The sequence below is a fragment of the Rhinopithecus roxellana genome, chromosome 9 (genome assembly GCF_007565055.1).
Source record: "Rhinopithecus roxellana isolate Shanxi Qingling chromosome 9, ASM756505v1, whole genome shotgun sequence".
In the NCBI taxonomy this organism is placed as follows: domain Eukaryota; kingdom Metazoa; phylum Chordata; class Mammalia; order Primates; family Cercopithecidae; genus Rhinopithecus; species Rhinopithecus roxellana.
Genome location: NC_044557.1, coordinates 87,515,399 through 87,541,017, shown reverse-complemented (window position 1 = coordinate 87,541,017; position 25,619 = coordinate 87,515,399). Strand labels below are relative to the sequence as shown.

General features: G+C 47.6%; 1 protein-coding gene across 1 annotated transcript in view; it reads right to left on the bottom strand.

Moving 5' to 3' along the window:
* COL22A1 (collagen type XXII alpha 1 chain) overlaps positions 1 to 25,619 on the bottom strand; it is a 303,439-nt gene that overhangs the window by 184,264 nt on the left and 93,556 nt on the right. The window contains exons 12-15 of the mRNA XM_010364508.2: positions 14,178 to 14,231; positions 12,768 to 12,821; positions 10,957 to 11,010; positions 8,580 to 8,624 (exon numbers count right to left, since the gene is read on the bottom strand). Of these exons, the coding sequence (XP_010362810.2) occupies positions 8,580 to 8,624; positions 10,957 to 11,010; positions 12,768 to 12,821; positions 14,178 to 14,231 (207 nt within the window). The remainder of the gene's footprint in view (positions 1 to 8,579; positions 8,625 to 10,956; positions 11,011 to 12,767; positions 12,822 to 14,177; positions 14,232 to 25,619) is intronic.

Genomic DNA, 25,619 nt, shown 5'->3' with positions numbered 1-25,619 from the left:
CCTGGAGGAGCAGGCAGGGTTCCCGCTGTGGGGCCTGGGCTGGTGAGTGGACAAGGGTCTCCGAGCCCACGGACTCTCACCCACTACCTTAGATGAGGAAACTGGGAGCCCTACGGTGCACCTCGTCCAAGGGTACATAGAAACTTAGTGGTGGCACCAGGACTCAAATCGAGGTCCCCTGACTTCCAGTCCTGGGCATGCTTCCTTGCAACAGGCCACCCTACTGAAGATCACTGTAAAGAACATGGCTGTGCTTTGGTCAAGGAATAGGCTGGGGCAGACATCTGGGCCTGAGTGATTCAGTGAGTTTGGAATGCAGGCGCACAATTCCATGTATAATGGAAACACAGCTATGGAGCCACAACAGGGGAAGGCCATCCCTTGGCCCTAGGCCACTCTTGTCTGTAAAAGGTATAATTGCCCTGTTGACACTGTGCAGGTGCGGTCACACCCAGAGAAAGAGAGAGAGCCAAAGCTGTCTGTCTTGCAGACAGAGAGGAGAGAGCCAGGACACAGCTCAGCTTGCTTGTGCGCAGAGAGAGAAAGAGTGAAGCTGCTGACCCTGAGGCAGGGAGAGCCGGCTGCACAGCTGTGTGTCCTCTCAGCAGAGAGGAGCCAAAGGGCCAAGCAGCCGAGACAGAGCAGACAGTGTGTGAGTGAGCTGCTGATGGGAGAGCTGCTGAGCAGAACCACATTTCACCTGCCTATGGCCTGAGTGTTCTTGCAGCTATCTGCTCATCCATCCACTCCCCTCGGACCTCAGCATGGGCTGGACCCTAACCCCGAGCGTGATATTTGGCTTAGCCGTGGACCTGACAATCACCCTGGAACCTGGCTCTCCCGCAGGCCTCAGAGCAAGGCCAAGTGTGCCTGTTGCCCAAGTCTCTGTTTCTTACTTCCTTGCACTTGTGCACCAAGATGAGTGGAGTCTGGAGCCAAAAATTCCTCTGACTGCAGCTTGGGACAGCTGCAGGTGCACAGAGAGGGCCTGGCTGGACCTGGTGGCGGCAGTCTGTACTGCTGGGCGGCACGTGTCAGAGGAGCCAGGCGGACGTGGCTGCAGGCCTGATGGATGGGTGGTCATTAGCAGGGGCAAGAGGAATGAGAGCAGATACATGGGGGAAAGAAATAAGTGAGAAAAAGAAGAGTGGGGGCGGGGGAGGGACAGAGGAAGACAGAGAGAGACAGAGACAGATACAGAGACACAGAGAGAGACAGAGACTAAGTTAACAGAAAAACAACGACAAAGAGATGCAAGAGACAGAGGGAGAGAGAGACAGAAAAAGACAGAGACAGACAGGGGAGAGATAAAGAGACACAGACAGAGAAGCAGAGGGACAGTTAAGACAAGCACAGAGACAGATGCAGAGAGACCGAGAGAGACAGGACAGAAGAGAGAGTTTGAGAGACACACACAGACAGGGACAGGGAGACAGAAGACATGGCACTCAGAGTGCGGTCTCAAGCTGAAATGCCCACCACAGCATCTGGGACAGGCAGTGGAACCATGCTATAGAGTGGGCCCATCCTGAGGCCATACTGGGGCACCCATTTTCCCTGAAGGCCCTCCACTCAGACTTTCTGCTGTTGCATGGGTTTGCTGGCTTTGCTAGCACTACACTGGCTACACAAACACAGCTAAGTGAAGGCTTCCGCTCCTGCAGACTGAGAGTGAGATCCCGGGCTCCCAGGGGGAGGGGGCGTGGGTGGTGGCTAACCGCACGACTCAGACCCAAACCCTGGCTCTCCCACGCTCCAGTTGTGTGACCTTGGACCAGTTCCTTAGCAGCTCCGTCACTCAGTTTCTACAAATAAACAGCATAAGATTAATATTTACCTAGTAAAGCTGCTGTGATGACCATATGAGCTCATCTACGTGACATGCTGACAACACTGCCTGGCACGTCGAAGGTGTGCATTAAAAATCAGTGAAGCCAATAACACGGTGAAACCCCGTCTCTACTAAAAACATACAAAAAACTAGCCGGGTGAGGTGGCGGGCGCCTGTAGTCCCAGCTACTGGGGAGGCTGAGGCAGGAGAATGGCGTAAACCCAGGAGGCGGAGCTTTCAGTGAGCTGAGATCCGGCCACTGCACTCCAGCCTGGGTGACAGAGCGAGACTCCGTCTCAAAGAAAAAAAAAATCAGTGAAGCCAAACAAAGGGTGACTGTGTGGAATGGACTTAGGGTAGGGGAAAGAAAGACAAAAAAGTCATTTGGAAGGGACCAGCAACAGGGGAACAGCAGAGGAGTGAAGGGACAGGTGCGGGGGACATAAGGGCCTGGAGGGCACTGAATGAGGAGTAGCCAGACCTGGATTCTAATCCTGACTCTGTCGACGGCCAGTTGCTACCTGGAGAGAGGCTGCCCCTCTCTGGGGCTCCAGTTCCCCACCAGGATGAGATAACAAAACACAAAAGGAAAACGGCGGCTGTTTTATGAGAACTCTACTCTGATTCTCATATCCGGAATCAACAGGGAAATGTAAGCTTATGCAAATGAAAGAGGACTGGACCTGTGCTCTGAGAACCAAGTGTTGAAACAGGCACTACCTCATTTGTCATTTCAAGCAGTCGTATGGGATATCGTTTCCACTTTCACGACAGAAAACCAAGTCTCCACACAGGGCACCATCCTGGCTGCAAAGCCCACAGAGCCTCTCTGGGCCAAGACCACTTCCTGCGGTTCTGAGTTGCTGACAGCAGAGGGCGCTCCCACTCCACTGAAAGCAGAAAACCGCTGGCTGCCCTGCCTGACCACTCTGAGACCTCGCTGCTGATTGGCACATTCATTGTGGGAGGGAGACACGTGGTGTCTTTCTTCTCCGTCTTCCTCACATACAATAAACCATTCATATAACATGGGTGCCAGAACTGAGTTAACGTACTGTTTTCCCCAGAAATCAGCTGCAGCCCTTTCTTGCTTTTGATGAGCAGGATGGCCAAGGTGTCCCTGCGGTACTTCATGCGGACAGAGCCTCAGTCCACCCTGCATAAATCCTCCCCACAGCCTCCTGGCCCTCCACCTCCGCCCTCGATCCAATCCATTGCCTCCCCCATTGTCAAAGTGGTCTCCCCATAATCCATTTCTGGACATCCCTCCTTTCCCAGCCCCCCATGGTTCCCAAGGTCTGCAGGATGCACCCGCCTCCTCAGCCTGGCAGCGTGGGACCCTCTGCATCTGTCTTGCTCACTCTCAGCCACAGCAGCAGTTGCACGGCACTGTTCACTGTCACTGAAGCACACTCTTGTCCAAGCCCGCCCCTGGCTTGGCCACAGGATCGCCTCTTTCTAGAAAGCCCACCTTCCATTCTCCTCTCTGCCAACCAACATTTGGAGGCAGCAGAGGGTGGGGGAAGGGCGTGCGCTCTGGGAGAGACATGTGGGTGTTGCTCTTTCCTGTGCTTTGACAAGAGCTCAAACCCCTAGCAATCACAATGGACTCGTTCATTAAATAGGAATATGTAAAGTACCCTTCATTTGTTGTTTTTTGGTTCAAATTTGTGAGATAACATAGGTGAAATTCTGGGTACTTAACAAGTCATTCTTTACCCATGGTAAAGAATGCCATTATGGCCCAGGTACTGTGGTTCACGCCTGTAATCCCAGCACTTTGGGAGGTTGAGGCGGGTAGATCACGAGGTCAGGAGTTTGAGACCAGCCTGGCCAACATAGTGAAACGCTGTCTCTACTAAAACTACAAAAAATTAGCTGGGCCTGCTGGTGGGCACCTGTAGTCCCAGCTACTCTGCAGGCTGAGGGAGAAGAATTGCTTGAACCCGGGAGGCAGAGGTTTCAGTGAGCTGAGATCACGCCATTTCACTCCAGCCCGGGTAACAGAGTGAGACTCCGTCTCAAGGAAAAAAAAAAGAGGAAGCCATTACCACACAACTCAGATGCTACCTCCCCTCGAAGACTTCTATCTCCTGTCTCTCTCCAGCCCCCTCCAGAAGCGGCTTCTCTTTCTTCTGGAATTCAGTTTCCATCTCATCTCTTCCTCTCTCCTGACATGTAAGCTCTCCTTGTCCTACACTTTGCAAATCTTACCCTCCCCTCTAGGCAGTGAGTTTAAGAGTCAAGGCCTGGATCTGACGTGTCTTCTACCCCCTGCAGGGCCTGGCGTACAGTGATGCTCATGACATGAACAGATGCAGGCACTGTACTGACTGACGTGAACTCAACAGTTCAACAGTGAGCTCCCTGCTGTACTCAGATGACATGATGTGGCCTCAGGAGAGGAAGATGATTGAAACACAGAAGTCTTCAGGCAGCTCCCACCCACCCAATTATGTTCCTGTGCTCACCCAACAAAGGAATCCATGCCCTCGCCCTGTGGTCTCCTTGGGAAACGGAAATATGGCATCTTAGGAGCTGAGAGCCACCTCGGCTGCCCCCACCCAGACACCTCCAAGCTAATGATGGCCATTCCCAGGGACTTCCACCCAAAGGGCTGCCTTGTCCTCCCAGTGGGAACTCCACCACCACCCTGTTCTAGGAGCAGCACATCCTAAGGTACCTCGGGATGAGTCCTGGAGCTACCCATGGACTTGGTACCTGAGATCTCGAGCTGCCAAGTGGCTGCTCCATAAAGGCAACTGTGTGAAGATGAATGTGGGCATCTCTAGGCACCCAGCACACAGTGGGTACCCAGCAAATACTTATCACAGTCACACCTAGTGCATGACACTGCCAACCCCTCAAGAGCAACACAAATTGGGGGTGAGACTTATTGATGACTTTTTATAAGGCTGAGTTGGGAGCCCAAATGGAAAAGACAGAGGTGCCCATGTCTGCGGGGTGGATTGCAGCTTCAGTCCCTTCAAAACACCAAGTCCCTTTTGTTAATTGCTTAGGGAGCTTCTACCAGGTGCGAAGCCCTGCGCTTGCTCTCATAACTCATCAGATCCTTAGAGCCACTAACTGGGAGAGGCATCACCATCCACCCCTAAATGTCAAATACGGACATGGAGGCCAGCAAGGTCCAAAGCTTATCTAAGGTACCTGCACTGGTGGAGGCCCAGCCAGGGGGACAGCCTAGTTGCTCTGATTCCAAGGCTGGTGCTCTTCCCATTTTGAGGCCCCCCCTTTGCTCTGAGCCAGGGCAGGACACCTGGGGAGCCTCAGGACTGGAATGTTTACAGTCACCCAACATTGTCTGGGGGACACGGTTTTCTAGATGGAAACAGGACCCTCAATGCCCAGTGCTTGGCCCTTTTCATGAGTAGACTCCTCTCTGTGCCTGGCTGGCTTCACCTTACAATTTCCTGGACAGCCCACTTGGGCTCTGCCACCTGGACCTCCTCATGCCTCCAAAGCCTTCAATCGCCGCACTGTGCCAGCAGAGACATGATCTGGGAAACCCCCAATTGAAGTGCTGTCTCCCCGCTTTACAGAGAACGCCCTGCCCTGGGTTCTGTTAGAGGTGGCCTCAGTGCTGGACGATGGTGGCTGTCTCTATTAAGGCAGGGCTGAGACACTGTCCCACCCCATGCTGGGCAAAACCAGGCAGCTGGAAGGGCTTTTTCCAAGGCAAGATGGAAACCTACTTGCTGATGTAAGAAATCAGAGAGGTTTCTGAGAAAATAAACTGTAAGCACCCACCAACAGGAGAGCTGAAAAGGGGCGTTCGGCATCACGCAACTCAGGCTCTTCCTTGGACAGGTGGGGAAACAGAGGCACAGAGCGGAGCCAGCTCTTCTGTGAGTCACCTGCACATCAGCAAGGGAGTCGGAGCCAGCGCAAAGCTGACCTTCAGAGCTGCGGGCTCATCCTCACCGCTTCTCGGTGTCTGCTTTCCTTTCTCTCTGTCCTCAAACAACATATATAAAGCACATGCTGCCCAGAACCTTTCTAAGCCTTTTATAAATATTAACTCATGGAATCCTCATCATATCCTTACGAAGTAGATAAAATTACTCTGCAGTGAAGAAACCTGGGACTTGGAGGTTAAATAATGCTGCACAGGTCATACTGCTCGCAGAGTCCCGAGCTGGAATTCAAATGCAGGCTCCAGGATCACAGTGCAGGGTTGCTCCAGCCATGGCCGTGTCAGCTGGTGCAGGCTGCAGGGACTCAGAGGCTGATGGGGGCATGGCTGAGGTTACTCCCTGCACCTCACCAGCGGGTGGTCCTCCCTTCCTGAGTTTACCCCAAAGGAGCCTCCTGCAGCAGGTAGAGCTATGACCCGACCAGAAAGGGCCCTGTTGCTGGTCCCTTCCAAATGATTTTTTTGTCTTTCTTTCCCCTACCCTAAGTCCATTCCACACAGTCACCCCTTGTTTGGCTTCCCTGATTTTTTTTTTTTTTTTTTTTTTGAGACAGAGTCTCGCTCTGTCGCCCAGGCTGGAGTGCAGTGGCTGGATCCCAACAGGGGAACAGCCACAGAGAGAGCTGACCGGCAAACAAATCTATGGAAACATGTGAAAGCTCTCAAAAGCAGTAAGGGTAAAGGTTTTGCTTATTAAAGTTAAAAATGATTAAAATTTAATATACAAACAAACAAAAATCATGTTTGGGAGCCTGCGTTGGGGAACGAGGCCAGTCCCTGCCTCCCTGAATGAAAAAGGACCTTTTGGAAAGCAATGTGAGTGAGACACAGACAGGTTCATTGGCTTTGACCAGTAATTTCACTTCTGGGAAAGCAGCCTAAGGAAATAATCATAAATTGGAAAATAAATAAACAAAGCTGTAAGCTTTAAAATGCCCACCAAAGCTTTTTTTTTTTTTTTTTTTTTTTTTTTTTTTTTTTTTGAGACAGAGTCTTGCTCTGTCCCCCAGGCTGGAGTGCAGTGGCACAATCTTGGCTCACTGCAACCTCCGCCTCCCGGGTTCAAGCGATTCTCCTGCTTCAGTCTCCCGAGTAGCTGGGACTACAGGTGCCCACCACCAAGCTCAGCTAATTTTTGTTATTTTCAGTAGAGACAGGGTTTCACCGTGTTAAGCCAGGGTGGTCTCAATCTCCTGACCTCATAATCTGCCTGCCTGGGCCTCCCAAAGTGCTGGAATTACAGGCATGAGCCACCGCGCCTGGCAGCATTCTTTTTGAAAGTGAAAAACTGGAAACAATTGTAAATGATCAATACCAGGGGAATGGGTACCTGAATTATGGTTTATTCAACGTAATAGAATGCTGTGCAGTCATTTAAAACAAGCTCTAAAAACTCTACAGCAGCATGGAGAAAACACTGCATGTTGGAACAGCAAACAGGAGGCAGCATGGAATACAGGATGATGTGGCCGCGGAGGGACACTCCCCATGCGTAAGAATTCCCACAGGAGGCCGGGCGCGGTGGCTCAAGCCTGTAATCCTAGCACTTTGGGAGGCCGAGGCGGGCGGATCACGAGGTCAGGAGATCCAGACCATCCTAACTAACACGATGAAACTCCGTCTCTACTAAAAATACAAAAAATTAGCCGGGCGTGGTGGCGGGAGCCTGTAGTCCCAGCTACTCCAGAGGCTGAGGCAGGAGAATGGCGTGAACCCAGGAGGCGGAGCTTGCAGTGAGCCGAGATCGCACCACAGCACTCCAGCCTGGGCGACAGAACGACACTCCGTCTCAAAAAAAAAAAAAAAGAATTTCCACGGGAAATATGCCTACGTGCCCACTGTAGTTGTGTCAGGATGGCAGGATCACAGGCTATGTTTCACTATTTTTCAAATATCTTAAACGTAAATTAAGGGTGAAGAACAAGTTCCTGTGGAACTAGAGAGTCACATCGTGCAGGAAGATAGCATGGGGCAGACCCCGACAAAGCGTCTCAGACATGGGTTAGGCGAGAGGGCCTAGCCCCAGCTCTTGGGACACATTGCTCCAGATCGTAAGGAACTCAATGAATGGGTGCGGGAAGAGAAACTGAAAATTCAACAGCAGCCGCGGTTTGGCAAGGTGGAGCTGGGTGGGAGTTGCCGCGCTTGGGCAGCCACCCCCACCACCCCACAGGGGAACCTTGAACCATCAGCGATGCCAGCACATGTGGCAGAATCCAGTCGGAGGTCTCTTCCACCGTTACCTGGCAACAGTCACGAAGGAGCCTCCACCTAGGCCTCCTCAGATGTGTCGGCTGCATGGCAATCTGCATTTAAGAGCCGGAGTGTGGGCCAGTTCACATTTGGTGACTGTGGCTTAAATGCAGGTCACCAGTGTCACTCCTGTCACCACTCATTCTCCCATTTGTTTGAGAGCCAGGGTAACTGAGGAGCAGAGAAGTTATGTAACTTGCCAAGTAAGATACGAGTCCTATGAGGCAGTAACTGGGACTTCGGAGTCCAATCCAGGGCTCTCTTAAAACCTGTCTGGTCTGGAAACCCTAAACTCCGCCTTGGTGCAGAGGATGACAATACCTGCAGGTACTGAGACCACAACCTTCCCGGCACAAGTTACATTTAGGGTGAGAAAGTAACACTGCACCAGCCCTCACCTGCCACATGCACACACACACATGCAAACATACATGTACACACATGTGCACGCATGCACACACAAATGTGTACACACACACAAGCATACACAGAGCAGATGGTCTCATGCATCGTCTCTTCTATGGAAAGCTGTATTGATCAATGAGCGCAGACTATAAATACCTTTTCTCCTGGAGTTCCCTTTTCACCTCGTTCTCCTTGGAGGCCCTGGGGGAAAAAGAAAGAGCAGTGACCAAACATCTTAATCTGACTTCTCTGTGCTCACCATAGGGGTGTCCATGGAGTAATTGCCTGGCAGCTTCCAGCCCAGGGTGGCAGGGATCGTGATGGTGAGGACCCTGTCTCCTTGTGTAGTCTAAGGCCACAAAGCAGCTGCTGTGTGGTCTGGCCCTGGGCAGCAGAGGCAGGCCACTTCCAGAGTATGACGTGAGTTCCTGGGCTTGTCCCTTGGCTTGGGCTATCCAGGTCCTCATGGCCATAGATTGGGACATAGCCTGGCTCCTGAACTCAAGTGGCCAAGGACAGAAATGTGGCTTCAAAGTCAGTTCACCCCACCACACTATGCCTATGATGCCGCATGACCATGGCTCCCAGGAAGGGTCCCAATGTTGAATCAGAGAATGGCTCCTTAAAGCCAATCACCCCTCCTCCCTCGGGGATAAGGTCACTGTCTGTCCCCACTGCTCATCCTGCCTTCGTCTAGAGCAGCACCCAGACCTTGTGCTGTGGACTCCCTGCACCTCTGTGTAGAGACTAGGTGAGAATGTTAGCCAGGATGTGGGTTTCTCTGAATGCAGGATCCAAAACATGATCCCCCTGCTTCCCCCCACTCCATCGTCCATCGTCACTGGATCCTCTTACCACGCTTTACTTTATTGACAGTACTCAGCCCTGGACGCTGCATTTTCTGCCTCCCCCAGGTAGAATGTAAGCCCCACCAGGGCAGTTCCTTCAATATGATATCCCCAGAGTCTAGAACAGAGCCTGTCACTTGGTAGGCACTAATACACATTTGGTGAATGACTAACTGACACAGTGAGTGACTGTGACAATCCCTCATTTAGCACAGGAATCTTGTAGGGGTTGTGTCTGAAGGCTACTGCCCTACTCTGAGAAGCAGAAGGCTCAGCAGTGCATGTGCCTGCTTTTCCCAGGTGCACAGATTACACCGTGAGGCACTGGGGCCACCCACATGAGCTGACGAAAGCACAGCTCCTCCCTGGGCAGCAGCCTGCAGCCCAGGCAATGGCCGGATGAGCAGCCCAGGCACCTGCCGGATGAGCAGGAATGTATCCTATGTAATTATGTGAGCTCCCTGTGGGCTCCACTCCCTTTTCTCTCCTTTCTTGGAGAAGAGACCCTGGGGCATTCTATGGAAAAGATGGTAGAGATAGCAGGTGCCACCCAGGCCTCCTTGTTGATATCAGGAATGACACACACATCTTTGACCTAGAGAGAGTACAGGGCCAAGGCCACAAGATGCTGTCCTAAAGAGTAGAGCATCTGCAGGGCCATCCAGACCTACAGGGTGATTGGACATCCTTGCTGTTTTAATTCCACCTAAATATTTTGGTCACATACACAGAGATCAGAGGTCTTCAATGTCTCCCTGGCAACTGAAGCTGCTTTGTTTGAAAATGACATTTTCATTTTTCTATGTTTTAAGACCTGCATGCATTAGGTATTTGTCCTAATGCTCTCCCTCCCCTTGCCCACCAATGTCCGACAGGCCCTGGTGTGTGATGTTCCTCTCCCTGTGTCCATGTGTTTTCATTGTTCAACTCCCATGTATGAGTAAGAACATACAGTGTTTGGTTTTCTGTTCCTGTGTTAGTTTGCTGAGGATGATGGTTTCCAGCTTCATCCATGTCCCTACAAAGGACATGGACTCATCCTTTTTTATGGCTGCATAGTATTCCATGGTGTCTATGTCCTACATTTTATTTATCCAGTCTATCACTGAAGTGCATTTGGGTTGGTTCCAAGTCTTGGCTATTGTAAATAGCGCTACAATAAACATAGGTGAGCATGTGTCTTTATAGAGAATCAAGAATAGTGTTAGATGTTGGAGAAGCTACTTTGCTCCTTGTGCACCATATCTGTTTGTTCACCTCTTTATTCTCTGGACCTACTGAACACATATTGTGTCTGGCACTGTTCCAGGGGCTAAGAATTCAGTAGACTCCATTCTTCTTCCAAGAGTACAGTACTGGACAGGCTGGGGAAAATGAATTCTTTAGATCAAGTGTCAAAAATCCTTGGTGCTAGTTAAAAATGCAGATTCATGGGATCTACCCTGCTTCTTAATGGGAGAAAGGGGTCCCAATAATATTCATTTAAACCTGTTCTCTGGGTGATTCTTATGTACTGTAACATCTAATAATTTCTGATCTAAGAAAAGAGATACCAACACTTCATTGGCATCAGTAAGGCTAAACAGCATTATTGTCTAGATGCAGGTGGAGGAACTTGCTAGAACCTGGTCTTTGATTCCTGAAGAAGGGGTAGAACCCCTGCCCTTAAAAATGCCTTCACTTACAGGAGCTCCGACATGTCCAGGAGGTCCGGGGAGTCCAGGCGGTCCCTGGGGCCCCTGCCGAAGAGCATTCACAGAGAAAAGTTTCAGGGATGGGAAAGAAAGGCAAGTGCAGCCGCACAGCTCAGCTAGTCCCATGTTTGGTGACAAGAGCTGCTAGCTCACATCCCACCAAGTGCTGCCCATGCTGCTGGCGCAGATCTCGCCAGCAGACACCCCCTCGACCTCTGCTTCCCTTCTCTATTTAGAAGTCATGCCATCTGCTCCTGGTGGAGCCCTGATTCACACCCAGATTCTCTTGACTTCAAGGAACAGCAAAAGGTGTGTGCCTATGAACCACCATGAGGCCAGATGCTACTATTCCATTTCACTCCCCCTGTGCCCCCTGGCCTCCCCATGACCTGGCCTGGATATGTTCACAGCTTCTGAAACATTGCAACTGATTCCTGTGGCTCATCAGTCACACTTTGCCATGGGCTCAGTACAGCCTGGACAAGTCCTGACAAAGAGCTCAGCAGAAGTCTGCAGACCTGGAGGTGCCTCTGCTAACCAGACCATGAAATCCTATTGCCTCTGAACAACTAGTTTGGAAATACCTATTAAAGTCTGCTAAAATAACAACATACATTCATTCAGCCAAGGGTAACCCAATATTTTTTTTTTTTTTTTTTTTTTTTTTTTTTTTTTTGAGACGGAGTCTCGCGCCCAGGCTGGAGTGCAGTGGCCGGATCTCAGCTCACTGCAAGCTCCGCCTCCTGGGTTTACACCATTCTCCTGCCTCAGCCTCCCGAGTAGCTGGGACTACAGGCGCCCACCAAATTGTCCGGCTAGTTTTTTGTATTTTTTAGTAGAGATGGGGTTTCACCATGTTAGCCAGGATGGTCTCGATCTCCTGACCTCATGATCCACCCGTCTCGGCCTCCCAAAGTGCTGGGATTACAGGCTTGAGCCACCGCGCCCAGCCGGGTATCCCAATTTTTAATCTATCCTACTGCAATAAAAATATAGTAGATAAGGAGAAACACACAAATGTACACATGCATGCATATTCAGTGCTTCATTAATTTTAGTAAAAAACAAATGACATTAGTATAGTCCTTAGGACCATAAATAGGGGAATGTTACATATTATAATACATCCATATGAATGTTATATATTACAATATATCCATGTATGATTGGATACATCCAATACATCCAATTCTATGCCTTAATTAAGAGAATATGTGGGGCCTATCTGTATTTACGTAGAAATATTTCTCTCATCTCTTGTTAAATAACAAAGATAAATGACCAAGTATGATATAAATAAATTTTTTTTTTTTTTTTTGAGACGGAGTCTCGCTCTGTCGCCCAGGCTGGAGTGCAGTGGCCGGATCTCAGCTCACGGCAAGCTCCGCCTCCCGGGTTTACGCCATTCTCCTGCCTCAGCCTCCCGAGTAGCTGGGACTACAGGTGCCAGCCACCTTGCCCGGCTAGCTTTTTTTTTGTATTTTTTAGTAGAGACGGGGTTTCACCGTGTTAGCCAGGATGGTCTCGAACTCCTGACCTCGTGATCCGCCCGTCTCGGCCTCCCAAAGTGCTAGGATTACAGGCTTGAGCCACCGCGCCCGGCCGATATAAATAAATTTTTATAAAAATTTAGGAAAAATCATTTATGTGTGGATATACACACACAAATGTGCATGCAGTTCTATGAGAAGAGGAGGCAGGGAGCCTATCTGAGCATCTCTTCTGCACCTAAAGCAATTGGCTTTGCACTGGGCCTTGTTCCCTGGGAACATTAGAAGGGCCCAGCTCGCAGCAACACTTACCCGCATGCCGACCTCACCCGGCAGCCCCGGCTCTCCCAGCTCTCCTGGCTCCCCCTGAACAAACAAAACAGCACAAAGTCATAGGCAGTGGGACACAGGCCTAGGTACACCAGTGCAGCCCACAGCCTCCCAGGACCTCTGCTTCCTGCAGCTCAGAACTCATCACAGAAACAAGGTAGCCACCAGTGAGCAGGGCCTGGGCTCCTCTCAGATGCTGTTTCTGTAAGCAAAGAAGCTGACCTTTGCTGCACACAGTATTTTTTTTTCTTTAGAAATAGGGTCTGATTCTGTCTCCCAGGCTGGAGTGCAGTGGCACAATCATAGCTCACACATTATAACCTCAAAATACTTGGTTCAAGTGATCCTCCTGCCTCAGCTTCCCAAGTAGCCTGGAATACAGGCACACACCACTGCACCAGGTTGCTTTATTTTTTGTAGACAGAGTCTCACTTTGTTGCCTACGCTGGTCTAGAACTCCTAACCTCAAGCGATCCTCCTGCCTTGGACTCCTACAGAGTTGGAATTATAGGTGTGAGTCACCATGCCCAGCCACACAGTATTATCTCCACTCCCACTCACTCCTGTGGCTGCGAGTCAACAAAACTAACTTTGGAGAGAGCAGGGGACAAGTGTAAAAACTGGCGCCACCCTGACGGTTGTCTTCATGGAAAGGATGTTGGCCACCTAGAGTGGAGTGAGAAGAGAGTCTACGGTCCATGGAACTCTCCTTTCTCCCTTGTCTCCAGGATCTTAGACCACCTGTCCCAAAGGGCTGCCCGCTGTGGACCTCAGCACTGCTCACAAGACAGGTTCCCTCTCCGAGCCCTGATTTTATGTGGCTGGACATGGCAAAGGGATCAGAGAGGTGAAGAATACAATGTCCACTTGGATTCTTGGTGGAGAGGAGACTTACCCACCGGGGCTGAGATCACTTTGAGCTTGGGTTGCTGGAAGATGTTGCAGCTCAGAGGCAGGTGAGATGAAGAGGTGGGGTTGGGGGTAATGATCAGAGGAAAGCTGGCTTGCCATATAGGATGTGGGGTGCTGCTTGGGTCTCACTCTGACTCCTGTAGCTACAAACTGGGGTCTTAAGCAAATCCATTGCCTCGCTGGGGCTAGTTCCAAGTCTAGGCATGGGGGATAACAAGGCTGCCTTGCAGAACTATTTGTTAACTAAATGAAAAATCATTTCCAAGGACAGGCAGGCAATACCCGGGGGCAAAGCTGCTGCTGGTCTTATCACAGCTATTAGGCTGAGCTCCTGGGATCTGCGAGGATCCTGATACGTATAAGTCCCTGCTCAAGCCTGGCCCTGGCAATGCCACCCCACTTGAGGAGAATGGGGTTCTGACCAGGAGGTTAGCAGCCCAGTACTTTCTTGTGAGCCAGGGCAGACGGAACAGAACTTACTCTCATGCCTTTGCTGCCGTCTCTCCCAGGGGGGCCGGGCAGGCCCAGGGAACCCTAGAGCCGAAAAAAGAGAATAGCAATTTGTAAAGAATAACTGAGACAGGCTCTCAGAATGCTAGTGCAGTGCAGAACGTGCTAGGAAGGGAAGGAAATTGTGGCCAAGACTGCTACTCAAAAACTGATCCACAAGCCTGCAGCATGGGCATCACTTGGGAGAGTATAAAATGCAGATTCCCAGCTTTCACCTCAGATCTGCATCAGGGTCCATGTTGTAGCCACATACCCAGGAGATCTGTATGCACCTGATGTGGGAGTAAGCAGCTCTGGTCCACAGTCCTTCACTAGCTGGAGGTGCGGCCCTTCCTCGCTCTGGGCTTGGTGTGATATGTGTAAAGTAGAGGTTTGGGCTGCAGCGGGGCTCTCAACCTTGGCATCATAGACATCCAACTGGATAAGCCTTTGCAATGGGGCTGAGCTGTGCACTGTAGGATGCTCGGCTGCCACCTTAAATGCCAGCAGCACCCTCCAGGGGTGACAACCAAAAATGTCTTCAGATATTGCCAAACGCCTCCTGGTTGGGAACCACTGGGCTAGAAAAGGTATTCAACCTGTTGTAATTTAGCTGGGACAAACTTCTTTCTAAGGGATCTCATGCAGACACACATGACATGAATAAACATGGAGCAGCCGTGGGAAGTCCCGGGCTAGACCAGCTCCTCACCCCACTTTCTACTCCACACACTTCCCGGAGAAGGCTTGGGGAGGGAATTTAGAAACAGGTAACTCAAGCACCTCTAAGCTCCCGACCAGCTCCAACATCACTTGGTGCCAATCAAAGGATCCTGCCTGAGACCTCCCACCCAGCTCCTGGCTCTCCATCAGTGTCTTTGTGGCACTGAGAAAGGCTGCGCCTCTCTCTGGGCTGTTTCCATCTATACAGTGAGGGTTCTGGGTATTCAGTGGATGAATGAACAGATGAATCTCTATGTAAAGTGTATAAAACACTACGTGCTAAAGTATATTTCTACATATGTCATCTGATTTACTCATCATAATCCTATGAGATACGTATTATTTTCTCAAAGCATATCAGATATTTCTAGATTTTATCTACAAACATGCATGCACACACATGCTTTTAAGATTTCTATGAAATGCCTTCCATGACCTCAACATTCTTTCTAATATAAGTCAGTGTGATATTGAAGAGGAAGACTGACATGACAGATGTCTCTGGTCATGGCATGAGACAGACATGAATTCATCTCAACTCTAGACCTTCCTGGCTGTGAGACCTTTTTTCTTTTTCTGAGACATGGTCTTGTTCTTTCACTCAAACTGGAGTACAGTGACATGAACACGGCTCATGCAGCCTTGTCCTCCTGGGCTCAAGCGATCCTCCCACCTCAGCCTCCTGTGTAGCTGGGACTACATGCACACAATCACATCTGGTTAATTTTTGTATTTTTTTGTACAGACAGGGTTTCACAATGTTTCCCAGGCAGGCTTTGAACTCCTGAGCTCAGGCAATCCACCTCCTTGGCCTCCCAAAGTGCTGGAATTACAGGGGTGAGCCACTGTGCCCGGCCCTGGCTGTGAGACCTTAAACACACCCTGGAAGGCTCAGCGTCCCACTGACCTCAGGTGTGAAGTGTGGATACTGTTACCACCAGCAGGATGGCTGCAAGGTGAGGCAAGGTTTGGTAAATGAAAGTGCACACACTCTGCTATGGGGACAGAATTGAGTTTCCTGGTACTGTCTGTTCTCCCAGTGACCCGGGCCCATGATGACAGAGGGATCTAAAGGAAGCACCACACCAGCGCACCTGTGGCCTGGGAAAGAACACCTTCACCAGCCGCTGTGGGCACCATAAGCCTCTGGGGACAGCCACACGGATTTGCTCTGCTGCCCTTATGTGACCATTCAACAGTGGAGACAAAGGGACTATGCACAGACACAACACTGATTCGCTTGTAAGTTGCCTGTGGTTCTCAGGCTTGGGACCAGGAGGGTCTAATCCTGGGCCCTGAGGAGTAGTACCTTCATGTGGGTCGGGCCTGGCAGAGGGGATGTCTCCAGCAAGGAGGCCTAGCGAGCAGTCATTCATGGACAGGGCAGGCTGAACACCACTCGTCCGACCCTCGCTTAGAGGAGGGTGGGTACTTTGGGGCAAATTCCTTACTCTCTGAATCTCAGTTTAGTTTTATTTTCTATAAAATGGGGACAGTCATGGTGTATTAGGGTTCTCTAGAGGAACAGAACTAATGGAATATATATATATATATATATTTTTTTTTTCCAAAAGGGAGTTTATTAACTAACAATAACAAGATCACGAGGTCCCACAATAGGCCATCTGCAGGCTGAGGAGTAAGGAGAGCCAGTCCAGGTTCCAAAACTGAGGAACCTGGAGTTCAATGTTCCAGGGCAGGGAGTACCCAGCATGGGAGAAAGATGGAGGCTAGGAGGCTGGGCCTGTCTCTCCTTCCACATTTTTCTGCCTGCTTATATTCTAGTTGTGCTGGCAGCTGATTAGACAGTGACCACCTAGAATAAGGGTGGGTCTGTCTTTCCCAGCCCACTGACTCAAATGTGAATCTCCTTTGGCAACACCCTCACACATACACCCAGGAACAATACTTTGCATCCTTCAATCCAATCAAGTTGACACTCAGTATTAACCATCAGACACAGACACTGTGAAAAGCTGTTACAAGTATTAAAGTCATCCCAGGTGCTTCATAGATCATTACCAAAGCCTCCTCTAGATGAGAACAATTTGATTTGCAGTCACCAGGCTTTATGGTAGCAGGAAGATTGGGGGATTCTTTGATCAAACAACTTTGTGAAAAAAAATGCAGAGTTAAACCAAGTGAAGCAAGTTCCTTTACAGTGGGTTTTCTTGAAGGCTTACTTATGCCCTTGTTGATGATTCTCCATGAGGCCCTGGCCTACCAGACCCTTTTCAAATGCATGAAAGGACCTGCCATGGCTCAGAGCCCAGAGCCTATGCAGGGAGAGGGGCTGCTGCTTCTCAGAGCCTCATCTCAGGTAAAACTGGGTCCAAGACAAAATGAACAAGGGCTGTTTAGGATTCTTAAACTTGTGATGGAGACCAGGCTGCCATTGCTTTCATTTCAGCAGAGGGTTTGAAGACGTTAGTTAGAGAATCAACCTTATTTCTAGGGTTAAAAGAGGAAATACTGAGACAGTCTCATATTGGCAAGTGTTGTATTTAGGGGTGATTTTTGGAAGGTGGGAGACATTCTAATTACAGTATGCCTGTCCATCCTTGGCTGGATACAAAGGGGCAGGTGCATGGTTTGGGAATATTTCATAAGAGAAAGGATTGTTCAATTGGAAGGATAGGGGATTTCTGTCGTCAGTTGTTTCTGGGAAAATAGGGGCCAGTGGGTTGCTTTTGTGGGTTAAACTATCACAAGCATCTTCCTTGGGAGATGCTGTCATGGCAGGTGCTTTCTCAGCCTCCAGTTACATGTCGGAAAAATGAGGAGCCACCTTCCCCTCCACTTCCCCATTTGGCTGTTCTGGAATTTAAATTTTAAAATCTGAGATTGAAAGAGGTAACCAGTACAGGAGGAGGTGATTTCTACCCGATTAAACACACATGCATGTTTAATAATAGCAGAACCAACAGTCCGAGTAAAGTAATATTAATCATAGTGTATTAATGTGATAGTACAGATGTTGCTGGGGATAGTTTATCTAGTTCTACAAGGCGCCAGGCACTGAGCACTTTACATCCATCACTGCATTCAACACCTCCCCACAACAGTTCTAGGAAAGAGACAGAATCATCATCTCCATTTCAGTGTTTATAAAACAAAAGCACAGACAGCTGATTAGCTCTAATCTAATCAGTTGATTAGAGCTGATTAGATTGGATTTATTCTGCCCAAAGTTACAGTGCTTGTGGAAGAGCCAGACTCCAGACCCTAGAGTGTGCTTCCGAACGTCTTCACAACACTTAACGGTGTCCGAACTCACATCAGTTCCCTGGTTGCTTGGCAACCCTATAAGCTAAGTGTTGCTATCCTCACCCTACATTCAGGCACACTGGGGCACAGGGCAGGCGCATGACTTTCTCATGGCTACTGGGGAGTCTACATGGCAGAGTGAGGCAGGTTGGGGTAGTTCACACTTGAGCATCCAGCTGTAGCTCTCCCTCTTCAGGGATCCTGACCTTCCTCTTCAGCCTCCACCAGCCCTGCTCCCCTGGGAATACTGGAATGAAGACTCATTTGACTGCCTCACAGGTGGAGAAGCTCTGCGTGGAGCCAGGAGATGGTGGTGAGCAATAGAGTGGGCTCAGCTCCCCACACAGCCTGTGTCTCCAAGATCCATGCTCTGACCTCTACCTGCCTCCTGCACTAACCTGGACAAATGGTGTGCCCATTTCCTGATGGCAGGGTCACCAGTCCATGAGCCATGTCCCTACAACCCTAGGAATCAATTATAGATTTTCCAATAGCAGGGAGCATCACAAAAGGATGAGGACTTCCTCTGAGGGCATGCGCTAGACAGTGCATCCTTCCAGAATCAGGCCTCTGGGGGTGACTCGCCTGAGGTGTCGGTTACCCACTTACGATGGCAGGTCCTCGAATGACCAGTCTGTCTTCTGGCTCTGGTGCGTTGGCAAACCCTGCAGCTGAATGCAGAGGGAGGGACGTCTTGATGGGATGGGCTCCTGCCTCAGGAATAAAGTAGGGGGCAGCAGGACACCTTGGCCTCTCCTCCCAGTTGCCAGTTTTCTAGCCTTGTTGGTTCTTTCAAATAGATAGATGCCCAGTAGATATCTGTGTGAATTTTTCTCACCCACAAGATAGGAGCTCTGTGAGATGCAGAGCAGGACGTAATCACTTCTGCACTTCCAGTGTCTGGCTTGACATAGTGTCCACACTGCCCCATGGGCTTCAATTCTTTCAAGAGCCCTGTGGGCTTGTAAGGGAATGGAAGACAAAATTAGTCTTGTGTAAGCCCCAGAGACAAAGTGAACAGCAGGTATGGTAGAGAGGTAATGGTCCTTCGAGCCAGTGAGCCACAGCTTCACACTGTCCACCCCCCACCCTCCCTGCCTCCCCATCACTAAGTACTGATGACTTTGGCCAAATTGGCGAAATGCTCTGAGTCTCAGTCTTCATCTGTAAATAGGGATGGTCAACCTAGCTTCAGAATTGGTGCTTCCCAAGGACATGGAAAACTAGGCATGTTGGTTTTAGATGGCTAAGGTAGTAGAAGAAAGTCCTTTCTGCTTTGTTCAGGGATGTGGCCACCCTTACTGTGTATTCTAAGAATGGAACTAGAGGTCTCTGTAGAAGGGAATATGTTCTGAGTCAGAGATGGTAACATCTCTTTTTGAATCTTTTTTTACATGCTTAAGATAACCAAGTCAGCACTGCAAATACATAGATTTTAAGAAATGTCCACCCTGAAGTCATCCTGAGATCCAAGCACTTTACTAGAATAATTTCTGCCCTATGAAAACTTTGCTCCAAGAGAAACTCAACCTAACCCAAATATTTCATTAGTATTAATATTAGTATCACTGATTCTTTTTCTGTTAATTTTTTTTTATTATTATACTTTAAGTTCTAAGGTACATGTGCACAACGTGCCGGTTTGTTACATATGTATACATGTGCCATGTTGGGGTGCTGTACCCATTAGCTTGTCATTTACATAAGGTATATCTGCTAAAGCTATCCCTTCCCCCATCCCCTCCCCACAATAGGCCCCAGTGTGTGATGTTCCCCTTCCCAAGTCCAAGTGATCTCATTGTTCAATTCCCACCTATGAGTGAGAACACGCAGTGTTTGGTTTTCTGTTCTTGTGATAGTTTGCTGAGAATGATGGTTTCCAGCTGCATCCATGTCCCTACAAAGGACACAGATTCATCCTTTGTTATGGCTACATAGTATTCCATAGTGTATATGTGCCACATTTTCTTAATCCAGTCTGTCACTGATGGATATTTGGGTTGATTCCAAGTCTTTTCTATTGTGAATAGTGCTGAAATAAACATACATGTGCATGTGTCATTATAGCAGCATGATTTATAATCCTTTGGGTATATACCCAGTAATGGGATGGCTGGGTCAAATGACATTTCTAGTTCTAGATCCTTGAGGAATCGCCACACTGTTTTCCACAATGGTTGAACTAGTTTACCGTCCCACCAACAGTGTAAAAGCGTTCCTATTTTTTCACATCCTCTCCAGCACCTGCTGTTTCCTGATTTTTTAATGATTGCCATTCTAACTGGTGTGAGATGGTATCTCATTGTGGTTTTGATTTGCATTTCTCTGATGGCGAGTGATGATGAGCATTTTTTCATGTGTCTGTTGGCTGTATGAATGTCTTCTTTTGAGAAGTGTCTGTTCATATCCTTTGCCCACTTTTTGATGGGATTGCTTGCTTTTTTCTTGTAAATTTGTTTGAGTTCTTTGTAGGTTCTGGATATTAGCCCTTTGTCAGATGAGTAGATTGCAAAAATTTCCTCCCATTCTGTAGGTTGCCTATTCACTCTGATGGTAGTTTCTTTTGCTGTGAGAAGCTCTGTAGTTTAATTAGATCCCATTTGTCGATTTTGCTTTTGGTGTTTTAGACATGAAGTCCTTGCCCATGCCTATGTCCTCAATGGTATCACCTAGGTTTTCTTCTAGGATTTTCATGGTTTTAGATCTAACATTTAAGTCTTTAATCCATCTTGAATTAATTTTCATATAAGGAGTAAGGAAAGGATCCAGTTTCAGCTTTCTACTTATGGCTAGCCAATTTTCCCAGCACCATTTATTAAATAGGGAATCCTTTACCCATTTCTCGTTTTTGTCAGGTTTGTCAAAGATCAGATGGCTGTAGATGTGTGGTATTATTTCTGAGGGCTCTGTTCTGTTCCATTGGTCTATATCTCTGTTTTGGTACCAGTACCATGCTGTTTTGGTTACTGTAGCCTTGTAGTATAGCTTGAAGTCAGGTAGTGTGATGTCTCCAGCTTTGTTCTTTTGGCTTAGGATTGTCTTAGCAATGCGGGGTCTTTTTTGGTTCCATATGAACTTTAAAGCCGTTTTTTCCAATTCTGTGAAGAAAGTCACTGGTAGCTTAATGGGGATGGCATTGAATCTATAAATAACCTTGGGCAGTATGGCCATTTTCACGATATTGATTCTTCCTATCCATGAGCATGGTATGTTCTTCCATTTGTTTGTGTCCTCTTTTATTTCACTGAGCAGTGGTTTGTAGTTCTCCTTGAAGAGGTCCTTTACATCCCTTGTAAGTTGGATTTCTAGGTATTTTATTCTCTTTGAAGCAATTGTGAATAGGAGTTCATTCACGATTTGGCTCTCTGTTTGTCTGTTACTGGTGTATAAGAATGCTTACGATTTTTGCACATTGATTTTTGTATCCTGAGACTTTGCTGAAGTTGCTTATCAGCTTAAGGAGATTTTGGGCTAAGACAATGGGGTTTTCTAAATATACAATCATGTCATCTGCAAACAGGGACAATTTGACTTCTTCTTTTCCTAACTGAATACCCTTGATTTCTTTCTCTTGCCTGATTGCCCTAGCCAGAACTTCCAACACTATGTTGAATAGGAGTGATGAGAGGGCATCCCTGTCTTCTGCCAGTTTTCAAAGGGAATGCTTCCAGTTTTTGCCCATTCAGTATGATATTGGCTGTGGGTCTGTCATAAATAGCTCTTATTATTTTGAGATACATTCCATCAATACCGATTTTATTGAGAGTTTTTAGCATGAAGGGCTGTTGAATTTTGTCAAAGGCCTTTTCTGCATCTATTGACATTATCATGTGGTTTTTGTCTTTGGTTCTGTTTATATGCTGGATTACGCTTATTGATTTGCATATGTTGAACCAGCCTTGCATCCCAGGGATGAAGCACACTTGATCATGGTGGATAAGCTTTTTGATGTGCTGCTGGATTCGGTTTGCCAGTATTTTATTGAGGATTTTTGCATCAATGTTCATCAGGGATATTGGTCTAAAATTCTTTTTTTGTTGTGTCTCTGCCAGGCTTTGGTATCAGGATGATGGTGGCCTCATAAAATGAGTTAGGGAGGATTCTCTCTTTTTCTATTCATTGGAATAGTTTCAGAAGGAACGGTACCAGCTTCTCCGTGTACCTCTGGTAGAATTCGGCTGTGAATCCGTCTGGCCCTGGACTTTTTTTGGTTGGTAGGCTATTAATTATTGCCTCAATTTCAGAGCCTGCTCTTGGTCTCTTCAGGGATTCAACTTCTTCCTGGTTTAGTCTTGGGAGGGTGTATGTGTCCAGGAATTTATCCATTTCTTCTAGGTTTTCTAGTTGATTTGCGTAGAGGTGTTTATAGTATTCCCTGATGGTAGTTTGTATTTCTGTGGGGACAGTGGTGATATCCCCTTTATCATTTTTATTGCATCTATTTGATTCTTCTCTCTTTTCTTCTTTATTAGTGTTGCTAGCAGTCTATCAATTTTGATGATCTTTTCAAAAAACCAGCTCCTGGATTCATTGATTTTTTGAAGGGTTTTTTGTGTCTCTATCTCCTTCAGTTCTGCTCTGATCTTAGTTATTTCTTGCCTTCTGCTAGCTTTTGAATATGTTTGCTCTTGCTTCTCTAGCTCTTTTAATTGTGATGTTAGGAATGAAGGAAAAAATGTTAAGGGCAGCCAGAGAGAAAGGTCGGGTTACCCACAAAGGGAAGCCCATCAGACTAACAGCAGATCTCTCGGTAGAAACTCTACAAGCCAGAAGAGAGTGGGGGGCCAATATTCAACATTCTTAAAGAAAAGAATTTTCAACCCAGAATTTCATATCCAGCCAAACTTAGTTTCATACGTGAAGGAGAAATAAAATCCTCTACAGACAAGCAAATGCTTAGAGATTTTGTCACCACCAGGCCTGCCCCTACAAGAGAGCCTGAAGGAAGCGCTAAATATGGAAAGGAACAACCGGTACCAGCCATTGCAAAAACATGCCAAAATGTAAAGTCCATCGATGCTAGGAAGAAACTGCATCAACTAATGAGCAAAATAACCAGCTAATACCATAATGACAAGATCAAGTTCACACATAACAATATTAACCTTAAATATAAATGGATGAAATGGTCCAATTAAAAGACACAGAGTGTCAAATTGGATAAAGAGTCAAGACACATCAATTTGCTGTATTCAGGAGACCCACCTCACATGCAGAGACACACATAGGCTCAAAATAAAGGGATGGAGGAAGATCTACCAAGCAAATGGAAAACAAAAAAAAAGCAGGGGTTGCAATCCTCTTCTCTGATAAAACAGACTTTAAACCATCAAAGATCAAAAGAGACAAAGAAGGCCATTACATAATGGTAATGGGATCAATTCAACAGGAGGAGCTAACTATCCTAAATATATATGCACCCAATACAGGAGTACCCAGATTCATAAAGCAAGTCCTTAGAGACTTACAAAGAGACTTAGACTCCCATACAATAATAATGGGAGACTTTAACACTCCACTGTCAACACTGGACAGATCAACGAGACAGAAAGTTAACAAGGATATCCAGAACTTGAACTCAACTCTGTACCAAACGGACCTAATAGACATCTACAGAACTCTCCATCCCAAATCAACAGATTATACATTCTTCTCAGCACCACATCGCACTTATTCCAAAATTGACCACATAGTTGGAAGTAAAGCACTCCTCAGCAAATGTAAAAGAACAGAAATTATAACAAACTGTCTCTCAGACCACAGTGCAATCAAACTAGAACTCAGGACTAAGAAACTCAATCAAAACCACTCAACTACATGGAAACTGAACAACCTGCTCCTGAATGACTACTGGGTACATAACAAAATGAAGGCAGAAATAAAGATATTCTTTGAAACCACTGATTCTTAACATTACAAAACGCCCTCATCATACCCTTGTGATAGACCTTCCAAAATCCCCCAGCTGGAGTCACCATCAGCTGCCCATAGCAGCTTTGAAAACAGAAAGTTAGGCTGGGTACAGTGGCTCAGGCTTGTAATCCTAGCACTTTGGAAGGCCGTGGCAGGCGGATCATGAGGTCAGGAGTTCGAGACCAGCCTGGCCAACACAGTGAAACCCCATCTCTACTAAAAATTCAAAAATTAGCTGGATGTGCCTGTAATCCCAGCTACTTGGGAGGCTGAGGCAGGAGAATCACTTGAACCCAGAAGGCAGGGGTTGCAGTGAACCAAGATCACACCACTGTACTCCAGCCTGGGTGACAGAGCTAGATACCATCTCAAAAAAATAAAATAAAATAAAAAATAAAAAAATGAAAGAAAAGAGAAAGCTATAGCTCTGGGCTGCCTATTCATCTTCCACCAGGAAAGTCATTTAACTTCTATGAGCCTCTCATCATTTCTAAAGTAGAGGTTTACACGCTTTCAGATGAGAATTAAATGTGGAGATAATTTGCAGACTATGAAGTATTATTGAAATATGAGCTCTTCCGTTGTATCTCTTGATAACTAAGAACACTCATCCAAGTGCATGGGATGGGTCAGGGAGAGGAGTGGGAAAAGATTGGAGGTTGCCCCTAAATTGGTAAGGTTAGGCATAGAATTATCTTTAAAAGAATATGTAAAGCTAAGGATCCACAATAAAGCACAGAAGAAAAAAAGGAAAAGAAAGGAAAGGGCAGGAAGGAAGCAAAGAAGAGAGAAAAAGAGAAGGAAAAAAGCCTAGGCTGGGAGGAGAGGGTCTGATCTGCATGCAGCCTCTGTCTCATATTAGCAGAGCAGAACAGACTCATTCCCCTCCTGTGTCTCAGCTCCTTCACCTGGAAGGGAGATGACACAAGGAGGAGGAGTACCTCTGGTTCAACATGGCTGGTAAGAGGCCTTGAGAAAATACTTGGGAAATGCTTCATATACAGGGAAATTCAAAACAAGCATCAGATACTATTATTTTGGGTAAACTACCCAAGCCTCTATTCTCCATCTATAAAAAGAAAATCAACACTCAGGGTATAAGAGGATGACAATGGATGAGATCCACTGCAGAAGACAACCAAGGCTCAGAGAAGAGGGGCCTCCCTCTGTTCACAATGGCCATTGTGACTCAAAATCAGGGCTTGGCTCCAAGTCCAGACTCTGATCTCTCTTCCACCCCTGCCTCTCCCTCCACCGCATACAAACTCACTTCCTTCATGATCTCATTTGGAGGCATAGGGGGGCGGGCGGCAACCATCTAGCAGGAAATTATCCATCTCCCCACACCTAGTTGTCAGCATCCAGAGCCCCAGGGATCATCCTGTTACCTCATCAAGTAAGACACAGAGAAAAGAGAGAACAAATATTTCTGCTGCTCTTTTGGCTAATTAAATATCAGGCCCTATTTCTAAATGCTAACAAAAGACCATTGCATTGCTAGAGGTGCTCTTACTAACATTCTTCATCCAT